Source organism: Gigantopelta aegis, chromosome 3 (assembly GCF_016097555.1).
Source record: "Gigantopelta aegis isolate Gae_Host chromosome 3, Gae_host_genome, whole genome shotgun sequence".
NCBI lineage: Eukaryota > Metazoa > Mollusca > Gastropoda > Neomphalida > Peltospiridae > Gigantopelta > Gigantopelta aegis.
Window position 1 is genome coordinate 80,121,449 of NC_054701.1, and position 13,425 is coordinate 80,134,873.

Sequence of the window (13,425 nt, forward strand, 5' to 3'; positions counted from 1 at the left end):
TCTAATGTGCAAAGGTATTAACTTCTTAAAGTATGTGATATGAAAAATAACACTGAAAACACAAGGTATTACATGATAAATATAGTTAAATAGACTGACAGATAGACAGTTTGGTACTTATTGATATAGATATATAGATAGATTGATTGATGGAAAGATCGATAAATAGATAGGTAGACGTTATACTACTAAACGTTTGGTAATGATTATGAATTCCAGATCGTCTAACATTAATGTGTTCGACATTAATCACCTAATGGTACTAATGTTTTAACAGTTAAACATGTTCAATGAATGGAAAATTGCTAAAAACCTTCCATTTAGAGACAGGGACAAGGCATAGGATCAGCGCACCTCTGATAACTGTATTTTCATGAAGCTCATCACAGACAAGGAACAACAATACAACGTATCCGACTGATACACAACGTTGTCAACATCGTATGTGAGAACCAGTTGCCACAATAAACAATGTCAATTTAAGTAATAAAACAAATGTCAAACAAAATATCTTAATTATGAATGAATATATGTATACAACTGATAGATAACAATTCCACTGAATAATTATTGCACTAAAAGAATTGCATTAAAGGAACACTTTTATCAGTCTCGATCAATGTGTTTTTGTATCACCCGTCAACACGTGTCTGTCACCGCTGTAATGATCAACCTTGTATATTAACTTACACGACTTTACATAGAGGCTTCAATATTGTAATTTATAAATCCATAAATGAAATAAATGGTTTATTTTATCCGTTAGCGTAAACATCCAAACATACTTTGAATTTCCCTCTGAGTGAAACAACACACCAAATAAGGCTGCGCAGAATATAAAGCTGACAGCATGGCCATTAGTTATCTAAAGCCTGTTTCATAATTATCATTGTCCTGTATGGTTGATGAAAACGCGGTGTTTACTCATTTATACAATTAATAACAGACAACGTTTGTTGAATAATTATCATACATTTTGACATTGGCTTTTTTATATTGTCATTTGTGTTATCCAACCTAAGATGCATGGGACACCATTTATATTTATTTTATTTGCATAATCTAAATGATCCCGAAACAAACTATAATAAAAAGTGTTTGTTGTCTAGAACTTACGAAAAGTCGACTCCATTGCCTCTTTGTTGTTTGTCTGAACAGTAATGACAGAAGTGATTGTTTTAATGTTTGCTGCGCAGGTTATATGCCGTCGTCCTGGCCAGTAAATACGGGGGTGGGGGTTGGGGTTGCGGGTGTGTGTGTGTGTGGGTGGGGGGGGGGGGGGGGGGGGGGGGGGGGGGGGGGGGGGGGGGGGGTACCACTAAAAAGCGCTCATTACTTGAGTTTGAAAACATTATTTAATTTTTAACTTTCAGTAATAACACGTTTATTGTTCCATTGTATTGTGAAATTTTTAAAGATAGATTTTTCCTTTCAATTATAACACAATTAGGAGCGTAGACTTTAGTGCCAACAGTATATATATATATATATATATATATATATATATATATATATATATATCACAAGGTACCATATATATATAACACAGTTATTATAAAATATCACAACTTATCAGAAATTGCCATGATTTATCAGAAATTACTATGATGGAAGTGTTATCCCAGGTGTTAATAAAGTGAAATGAACAGTTATTCTAAAATATCACAACTTATCAGAAATTGCCATGATTTATCAGAAATTACCATGATGGAAGTGTTATCCCAGGTGTTAATAAAGTGAAATGAACAGTTATTCTAAAATGAACAGTTCTCAACGCAGGTATCAAAGCAAATAATTGTGATCATTGTATAATTGAAATGTCAATAAAATAGGTAGCAGGGCTCGAAATAGTTAATTTTTTAGAACTAGCAGGTGGAATAGAAATTCATCTGCTAAACCTACTAACAAATTGAAGGTAAGTTTGTTCAAGAGCCAGATGTAGATAGTATTATATCACCTGCTATTTAGCGTGTAAGTCTGTTATATTTTAATTCCAAAATACTCTTCAGTACATCTCAGAGGTACAATGTTCCACATACTTGCCTTCCTTCACCACGTGCTGGCGTATTTCTAGCAGGCCATATTTCCTTTGCCCTGCTATTTTAGAAGAATAACATATTTTTATTTCCTATTTTCAGCCACGTGTAGTTGTCTCTGTCTTGTTTAATATATGTTGAATAATTGGATATAGATTAAATACCACTGTCAAAGTAACTGTGTAAGAATCAGCACCACAGAATAAAAAACAAAATCAAAAGGAAGTCTTTATCATTTAATATTTATTAAACGAATTTAAGTTACAAACCTATTTGAAAAAACCTATAAGCAATGATTTATTTAAAATAATTAGCAAAGATTAGAATATGTGCTCATAAGTTAAATATAGAATTCGTTAGATATAAAAGAGTTGAAAAAACACAAAGACTATGTACAATTTGTAATTCCAGTGAAATCGAAGATGAATTCCATTTTATACTCACCGATATAATGATCTGAGACAGAAATTTATTAAAACATATTATTACAGACGACCTAGTGTTTTTAAGATAATTCAACTACTAACTACTGAAAACATTAAAGTGCTCAATAACCTTGGGAAATATTTAATTCGGGCAAATAATTTTAGAAATAATTTGATTTAAGCTAGTTTTATATTGTATAGTTATATTTGTAAAATACCATATTATGTACAAATCACTCCCCACCATTATACTGTATATATATCCGCTAGCCCGACGCCCGTGGCTAGTGGTTTTTAAGTTCGGGCTAGTGAGAACCGCAAAACCACTAGCCCGCATATATATGTATTTATTATGTATGCTGATGAGTTGTAAAACTTAAGACAATAAATAAACTTGTTGTTGTTGAATAAGCGAACAATAACGTCAAACATTCCTTCACTTTGTTAGTTTGACATCCAATACCCGATGTATTTTTCGTGCTGTGGTGTCGTTAAACGTTCATTCTTTCATTCATTCATTCAAAGCTTCCTTACCTAAAATTCTGATTAAAGCCATACACCAGTTAGATTAATAACACAACAGGCGGCTTGACTTTGAAATAATCGCTGGTCTGGTTACCGTTTATGGAGGTTCTGCACTCGGTTAGTGGTGCGGCAACTCTGTACATTTTACCAAGTGATGGCAGAAATACTTTTACATTCTTCACACACACACACACACACACACACACACACACACACACACACACACACACACATTGTTACAAACACACACACACACACACGCGCGCACGCATGCACGCACTGTCACAAACACACACACTATCGAAAACACACTGTTACAAACACAGACACACACACACACACACACACACACACACACACTGTCACAAACACACACACACACACGCACGCATGCACGCACTGTCACAAACACTATCACAAACACACTGTTACAAACACAGACACAGACACAGACACAGACACACACACACACACACACACACTGTCACAAACACACACTGTTACAAACACACACACACACACACACACTGTTACAAACAGACACACACACACACACAAACACATACACACACTAATTACGTATTAATTGATTATACGATAATCTAACAATAAATTAATATGCTATAATTTCCCATACTAAATGCGAGGTCAATGCCAATTATCACTTATCAGGTGTTAATGAACGTATGTATATATATATATATATATATATATATATATATATATATATATATATATATATTACAAGTCCGTGTGTTAAGACAGTGTGACTGGAGGCGGTGTTCTTACGCAACACTGTTGACATCGTTCTTACGCAACACTGTTGACACCTTGCACCTTGCAGTGTCGCAACCAGTTATTGTGTTTTGTGAGATTGATTTTACTTCGGCTGACGTACCTCGCGCAGTGATGATATTGTTTATAAAAGGTAAGTGTGGACAGGTGGAATTTTGATGAACCGTGACATCTAACGTTAGTGTTTATGCAAATAATGATGTTTGTTTGCCTATCTGATTGCATAACTGTTCGATTTTCGTATCTGTAGATACACAGACAGACTTATTGTATAGATATATATTTTAAAAAAGAAAATATTGTGTTGAGCATGTTATAGCCTTTAAGAATATTATATAGTGTTGATAAGTTTGGTACTTATTGATAATATACCAATATATATATAGAGAGAGATTGTATGAGAGGTAGAGAAATTAAGAGAGAGAAGCTTGAAAGAGAGAGAGAGGGAGACAGAGAAGAGAGACAGTGAGAAAAGAGACAGAGAAGATAGAGAGATAGATAGATAGATAGATAGAGAGATAGAGATAGTGTGTGTGTGAGAGAGAGAGAGAGAGAGAGAGAGAGAGAGAGAGAGAGAGAGAGAGAGAGAGAGAGAGAGAGAGAGAGAAGGGAGAAGGGAGAGAGATACATCACGTACACATCAAGTACACACGCCTTTTTATTGGAAAGTAAAGTTACCATCGCAACACCGACATTTATAGAACTTAGCAATAATGGAAGCTACAGTTTGTATCAAGAAACGAGCGGTGCCATGTAGAGAATTTTAATATTGTCCCACATGTTTGAGATGACATAAGAGGTCGTTGTATCTACTGTCTAATATAGAAGGTTTCATCTACGTCACGGGTTCTCTAAACAGTCAGTTCCAACCTGTGATCCAATACTGGTATATCGCAGGATGTGATGTCTTGTCTTTGGGCAAGTATTTATAAAAAAAACAATCTTTGCAGATTTACTATCTTATACTACTTGATTAACCCAAGTCTTGGGACTGGAAACCTATGCAGTGAAGTCTCATGTACAGAACAGCGTGCATTAACCTTATTTGAAAATTTTCAAGAAAACAGTGAAATCATCACGATCATTTTGGATAATCTAAGGCAATAGCAGGTTATTATTTGCACTGATTAATAACCCGTGACAACCGTAGTTAGGGGTCAGTAGTAATTTTCCCTCCCATAATATTTCATCATTAAATATGTTGGGTTTTTCATCAACGATCGCCAGATTTGTGTGAATCTTACTGTATTGTTTATTAGCCAAATACCTCTTTTTATAGGCGTACACAATGTTTGTACAGTTGAAACATGGTAGCTATAAATATAAACGTTACATAATATAATAATTTGGCAGACAAAAAACCCAAACAAAAACAACATTAATATGGATGGACAGAGTTAGTATTTGTTATTACTGAATATTGTGAAATACACTAAAGTAACAAAAATAGAATATTGTTTCTGAATGGACAAATTATTATTAATGCAAACAAAAATAAAAATTAAAATAGATTTGTAGATTAATCTTATGATAAGAGGCGAGCGTTTGAGGCCAACAAAACTTCAAAATGTCCGGATGGACCACTTTTTAATGCACTTTTCGAAGGAAAGACGCAACACTCTGCCTCACCCTTCGGTTAAATACAGCCGTGAGCAGACGTTGCAGATCTCGGGTTTAGAGACTTGTTAGAAAAACAAATCCTAAAGCTATCAAACATCGTTTTTCATTTTACATGCGTGTCATCATTTAGATTTTAATATATCATGATTAGGGGCCAGAAATGTTGGAAATGGCTCTGGCCTCTGAATTGCTAAAAGAAGGCCTAAAATGATCGACAAGAAGTTTGTTTGTTTTGTTTAACGACTCCACTAGAGCACATTGATTAATTAATCATCGGCATTTGAATGTCAAACAGTTCGTAATTATGAGACGAACTATTTTTAAAGTTGGGTTTCAGATTCGCCTTACCTTTATTTTATATTAAATAGATATTTAAAAATACATGCTTTTCAAAAGAAAAATATTAACATTATTTGTTTAGGTTGTGTGAAAAGATACTGCTGACTTTGTTGACACTGTTGTTAATTTTGGCGAATACACCTTGTTAATGACATACAAATTAATCTTCTTGCTTACGTAACTTAGAATGTTATTTTGTGTGTTTCTAGTCATCGTAATGTATGTAGTAACTTGGATTGGACTTCTTAAACATACAGTTTCAAATTTGCACAAAAGACTTCCCACAAAATATTTGTTAACTTTAGCGTTAAAATCTAAACATTATAGCTTCATCTATATGTCCATAGAATTTACAACGGAATAAATTAATTTAAGAGTATATTTTGGGGAGCTAATCTTTTGAGGACCACCGACAGAATTTGGCGCGTTCAGTTGTGGCATCACTTCGTAACGCCAGATAGATGCTGCCAACAAGTTTGATGTGCTTGTTTGACTCATCTGTCTCTGACGGCCGCCAGACAACTTACCAGATTTTGTGGATTCGCTGATATGATAAGACATGATAAGACAGGACGTACCGAATGTAACTATGTTTACAAGGTGTATACGTACATTACATTTCTACATTTTAGTTATTTAATATGGTATAAAAATTTAAAATAATTGTTTCCACTGAAACCACCTAAGTTAAAAGTACAATCGACGTTTCGTCTGTATGAATAACTGTAAAGTTATTTATGAAATACGTTTGTTGTGTGATCGATTAATTTGGAGTTGTGTAATATTCCAAATAAATATAAAAATAGCGAAATATGGCACATATAACTGTGATACTTCACCTTTAATACCTTTTTGCAAATAAATAATAAATGTTAAGTAATGTCTGATTTCAATCATCTTAAACGGCTTTAATAGTGAAAAATACGCCATAGTGTCATTAAAAGAATTGGGGGTCTGCCAGTAATGAAAGTTTTTGTTTTGTTTTATACACACACCCAGTTAATACACCATGAACCAGCTAGCGAAATCACGATAAAGAAAATAGGATTTAAATGAAAATAAATGTTTAATTTGACGAAGTAAACAGATAAAAAACATTTGTTTGGAAATTAAAGTTAGTTTTGCTTAAAGCCACCACTACAACATACTGATTTATTAAACGTCGGCTATTGGATGTCCAATATTTGATAATTTTTACATATGGTCTTACGGGAGACTCGCTAGTTTTCTCATTAATAAGAAGTGATCTTTTGTATATACTTTCTTACTGACATGGCAATACATACCACAGCTTTTGATATACCAGTCCTAGGGAACTGGCTGGGACAGGAAAAACAAACAATCAGAGAACAGGACTTTTCTGTTTACGGGTTGAAAGAACCGTTCATTGTCAATTTTTAAATCGTTACATAAATTACTGATTTACACATTATACAAAGATGACTATTTTTCTATTCGGGTGTTAACCCAAAGTTAAACGCAACAACAAATATTCTACTCAACTAACTTCTGAAATTTGAAATAAAAACTTACCACCACCATTTTTGTAACAGATGTAGGGAAATCTCCACACATTTCCCAAATCCACAGCAAATCCAATGACACTTAGTAAAAAGTCCACTTTTTTACCCCAAGACTCACGTTCCGGTTCGCCTTTAGCTTTTTCAATAATTGTCGTTTTTCCGTCAACAAGAGGCATCTCCTTTTCAGGCGTCATCCTAAATATGGTGTTCCTTCTGCTTACGCCCTAAAAAAAGCCACGCGAAGATGCACGTAGCCTATCCCGCGCTTTCCTTAAATGTCGTCTGAGTCCAATATCGGCTGCTACTGGAGTCGCCACAAGTCAATTTCGCAAACCATGAAAATGCATGTAGTATCTAATCGATTACAAAGGATATAATGAAATGGTTAATTAGAAACTGACCAATAAGCCCAGGATATGGTAGGGAAACAATAGCAATATTTCCAGAGGCTATGAAGTAACAATCTTTATGCATGATGAGTCGATACGAAGATTACTCCGAATGTCAAAGCGTATTCATGGAGTTGTCCGGGAGATGGTAAGATATGTTTGAACGACTTTGTTTTTGTGTGTCATGACAAGTTAGTCAATCTGGAAAGCAATTTGTGCTGCGACCACTTGGGTCAGCCAATCCATATATTGCGTAACGCAAAATGTGAATAGATACTTGCCATATTACAAGACATTTGTACCAAATGTACATAAATTAAAATAAAATATTTAGATAACTCAATACCATTGTGTTAAACTTTAGCACCCTTCCAAACATTAAGAATAATTATAGACATGCCAATGGTTTTATAATTAAGGTTAAAGAGACTTTCCCTATTTTGCTGCCATTGATAAGATCATTGGAGTAGCAAGTGATGGGGGATGGGACCATAACCTCCTAATAGCATCTCTTTTTTCCCCCGCCCCTTTTATATTTACCTGACGCCATATAATACTTGTACAAGGCATTGCTGTGCCTCCTCCCATTATCGGTGGCCCTCAAAATAAAATTCTGGCTACGCCAATGGTTAAAATATGTTCGACTATTATAGTCTTTTTAACTACAGTTTGATATTACATACATGCCCTGTTTAGAAAATCAGGATCTCTATATTCAATACGGTTCTAGTCATCAACGATTTTTGTAAAATTATAATACATAAGCGAACGATTGTTGATTGTTTTGTACAAGGTAACTATTTATGCTGTTCAATTTTAATTAAAGTTGAAGTTTGTGTTGTTTAACGATACCACTGATTGATACCATTGATTAATTAATCATCGGCTATTGGATGTCAAACATTTGATAATTCTGATTCGTAGTTATCAGAGGAAACCCGCTACATTTTACCTAAGGCAGCAAGGGATATTTTATATGCACATTCCCACAGTCAGGAAAGCACATACCACAATCTTTGACCAGTTGTGATGCACTGGATGGAACGAGAGAAAAAAACAAATCAATTAAATGGATTCACCGAGGTGGTTCGATCTTGCGACGCAAGCACCTCAAGCCAGATTTTGATTATTTTAAATTGTTAAAATATTACTTAGCATGACCATGTTTTGTGGTGACTGTGAGAACAATGTTTGGGATGATATTATTATTATTTTTTTAACGATACAACTAGATCACATTGATTTATTAATATTCGGCTATTGGATATCATACATTTAGTAATTGTTGTCACGTAGTTTAAGAGGAAATTCGCTACAGTTTTCCATTAGCAGCCAGGAGCCTATTTACGTGTAAAACGTACACCTGTCGTACGTCTACGTCTACGTTTACTCCATTTCACGAAGCCGGTCGTAGAAATACTACTAACTTACTTTGCACGTAAATTTACGTATTTTTTCTTTTGCACCTCATTTAGCAGAAATTTGACATCTAAAGCCGATTATTAATACATCAATGTGCTTTAGTACTGTCGTTAAATAAAACAAACTTATAACTTTTAAAAGAAAGAACGAATAAACTTAATAAAGTTTGGAAACCACCGTTTCCGGTATACCAACACATGGTTGTACTGTACCAAATAAAATCCTATAGGCAACAATGTTAACCTATGTAGTTAAAAACACTATATGGGTCAGTTCCCTATATTTGCTTTGGAGGGGGGGGGGGGGGAGGCACTGAGGGATCGGGTACGTACTTTTAAAAACAACATTTTTTAATGGTGATTTCAATTCGTGTTTTTTAACAAATTAGTAGATATACTGCAAAAATGGTCTGCAAAAATGGTCCACCCCTTGATACCGCAACTAAAATTTTCCCACGTCATGAACATTTATTATTTATGTAGGCAAAATGCAAGATGACGTTTGGGTGCAGTGGCGTAGCATAGGTTGGCAGCGCCCGGGGCAAGGTAAGTATTGCGCCCCCTAACCAGTGAACTGTTAGCACTCCCCGAGTCCCTTCCAGCAGTCCAGCAGTCCAGCAACCGCCCCGGTGGCCCCGCCCACGCCACGCCACTGTTTGGGTATATTTTGGGTGTTTTAAGTTTTAAAATAATACGTTTGATAGCAGGGGCGGATCTAGATATTTGTAAAGGGGAGAGGGGTGTCACAGAATTGTAAAAGGAGCAAGTTGAGTTTGTGCAAGGCAAATGAGCCGAGGTCCGAAAGGGATCCACATATATCGTAATGAAGACGAGAAGAGACACGTTTTTAGGACAGTTTACCACACCCCCATGTCCAGACCACGGCACGGCCCTGCGTTTAATGGGAGCTGGTACAGGAAATAGGTACTGGAGGAAAAAATGTAGTCTGCTTTGTTGCTGCATACATTTGCATATATCAGAAAATATGCAGACTCGTCCTATTTGAAAAATTAAAATAAAAAATTGAGTGGATTAAAAAAAAGTTTTTTTTTTTTAACGACACCACTAAAACACATTGATTTATTTTTCATCGGCTATTCGATGTCAAACATTTGGTAGTTAGAGGAAACCAGCTACATTTTTTTCCTAATGCAGCAAGGGATCTTTTATATCCACTTTCCCACAGACAGGAAAGCACATACCACGGCCTTTGACCAGCTGTGACACACTGGTTGGAACCAGAAGAAAAACAAATCAGTTGACTGGATCCACCGAGGTGGTTCGATCCTGTGATGCTGGCACCTCAAGAAAGCACTCATTCGACTGAGCTAAATCCCGCCCTGAGTAGATCAAATGACACAGGTAACAAAACTGGCTATCGCTTTACTCGTAACTTACGTTTACACTTCTTTGTGAAATGCTCTTCAGTCGTAGATTTACGTTTACGTGCAAAACGTAACTTACGATGTTTACGTATAAAACTTACACCTGTCGTACGTCTACGTCTACGTGTACGTTTACTCCATTTCACGAAGCCGGTCGTAGAAATACTACTAACTTACTTTGCACGTAGGCCTAAATTTACGTGTTTTCTTTTGCAACTCATTTAGCAGGAATTTGACATCTAAAGCCGATTATTAATAAATCAATGTGCTCTAGTACTGTCGTTAAACAAAACAAACATAACTTTTAAAAGAAAGAACGAATAAACTTGATAAAGTTTGGAAACCACAGATTCCGGTATACCAACACATGGTTGTACTGTACCAAATAAAATCCAATAGGCGACAATGTTAACCTATGTAGTGATGATTTTAATTCGTGTTTTTCAACAAAGTACTAGATATACTGCAAAAAGGGTCTGAATAAAAAATATCATGTCCACCCTTTGGATCCGCAACTAAAATTTTCCCCATGTCATGAACGAGTTTATTATCAAAATAATAGTCAGTTGAGCAGGCAGTCATTTGTGTATGGATATATATTTTATTTCTAAATTGTAGAGAAAATATTAAGTTGAATTTGAAAAAGATAAAAGTAAAACATTGTACAGTCCGTCAAATATAAGTTTTAAATAATACGTTTGATAGCAGGGGCGGATCTAGACATTTGTGAAGGGGAGAGGGGTGTCACAGAATTGTAAAAGGAGCAAGATGAGTTTGTGCAAGGCAAATGAGCCGAGGTCCGAATGGGATCCACATATATTCGTAATGAAGACGAGAAGAGACGCGTTGCATACATTTGCATATATCAGAAAATATACAGACTCGTCTTAATTGAACGCTATCAGCCTATTTGAAAAAAAATTAAAAAAAATTGAGTGGATTAAAAAAATGTTGTTCTTGTTTAACGACACCACTAAAACACATTGATTTATTATTCATCGGCTATTCGATGTCAAACATTTGGTAATTTTGACAAGTACTTGTTAGAGGAAACCCGCTACATTTTTTTTCTAATGCAGCAAGGGATCTTTTATACCCACTTTCCCACAGACAGGAAAACACATACCACAACCTTTGACCAGCTGTGATGCACTGGTTGGAACCAGAAGAAAACTAAATCAGTTGAATGGATCCACCGAGGTGGTTCGATCCTGTGATGCTGGCACCTCAAGAAAGCACTCAATCGACTGAGCTAAATCCCGCCCTGAGTGGATCAAATGACACCGGTAACAAAACTGGCTATCACTGGATTAAGAAAAGGAGTTAATTTGTTAAACACTTTACAAAAACAAAAAGTGTGACCATTTTATGAATTATCGAAGTGGATGTACCAATTTACGTGTGCGACTAGTTGTGGTCGAGGGCACTCTTAGATTTACGTCTAACTTTACTCGTAACTTACGTTTACACTTCTTTGTGAAATGCTCTACAGTCGTAGATTTACGTTTACGTGCAAAACGTAACTTACGATGTTTAGTGAAATTGGCTCCTGTATAGTACTTATGTAACATATAAATAAATCTCCACTGACGGGATTCGAACCAGGGACTATAATAGAGGAATTCCCACTTCATAGGAGCATGTTATACCCAAAACACTACACTCATGTGACAGATACATCAATATCCACTGAGGGGATTCGAACCAGGGACTCTCAAGCGCTAAACTGAGATAATATTCATGGGGGTTTCCCCACTGCCCAGGAGCACGTTATATCAACAGTACTGAATGCACGTGACTCACAAGGAATATTTGTTTAAAGACACCTCAGCACACTTCTGACGCCATATAACCGTATATAAAATGTGTTGAGTGCGTCGTTAAATAAAACATTTCTTTCTTTCTTTCCTCAGCACATTTAGTAATTTTATGTGTCTACCATAATAATTGTGACAGCTTCTCTAAAGAAAGAAGAAAAAAAAAAAAAAACCGCACCAAAACCACCACAAAAAAGACACCCCCAAAAAACAACAACAACCCCACAACAACAAAAAACAAACAAAAATCCCCACCAACCAACCAACCATCCAACCAACCGACAAACAAACAAACAAACAATAACAACAACAACGACAACACAAACCTAAGCAACAACAAAAACAACCCCAGACCCTACAACAACAACAACAATCGAACAAAAACCAACGCCAAACCCTTCCCAAACCCACCAAAAACCCAAAACAACAATCACTAACAACAACAACAAAACCAAACCCCCCACAACAAACAAAACAACCCAAAACCCATCCAAAACCCATCCAAAACCCACCAAGTATTTCATTTCAACTTATTTTATTCCAATGAAGGTTCAAGCACGCTGTCCTGGTCACACACCTCAACTATCTGGGCTGTCTGTCCAGGGCAGTGGGTTAGTTGTTAATTGTTAGTGGTTAGTGAGAGAGAAGAGGGTGTAGTGGTCTTACACCTACCTACGGAGTCATTAAAATTCGCTCTGGGTGGGAGCCGGTGACGGGATGCGAACCCTGTACCTACCAGCCTTAAGTCCGATGGCTTAACCACGACACCACCGAGGCCGGTCCCACCAAACAAAACACTGCCATCACATCTCGTTCAGATTAGCAGCCAGAAACTTTTTATATATAAACTTCCTCACAGTTGCTCTATATCAGGAACTGGTTGGAATAGGGGAAAAAACCAGTGTGTACACTGATATGAATCGATCCTGCAATTCATCGCATCTCGTGCGGAAACCTTTGGCACTGGGCTACATATCGCGTTCTTATTCACGACTGAATAGGCTGCGAGACGAACATCATCCAACATCATCCAACCAGGGGTGTCAAGTACTGTATAAAAGAAAGAAAGAAAGAAAAGAAAGAGAAAAAAAGAAAAACTACTTTCGGCACTCTATTCGTCGATTAAAATAGCCAGTCTCATCAATCTAAA

The 13,425-nt window shown here is 36.1% G+C and overlaps 1 protein-coding gene across 1 annotated transcript in view; it reads right to left on the reverse strand.

Moving 5' to 3' along the window:
• LOC121366144 (sodium-dependent serotonin transporter-like) overlaps positions 1-7,457 on the reverse strand; it is a 36,811-nt gene extending 29,354 nt beyond the window's left edge. Inside the window, exon 1 of the mRNA XM_041490710.1 lies at positions 7,274-7,457. Coding sequence (XP_041346644.1) covers positions 7,274-7,457 — 184 coding nt within the window. The remainder of the gene's footprint in view (positions 1-7,273) is intronic.
• Between the last annotated feature and the right edge of the window lie 5,968 nt (positions 7,458-13,425).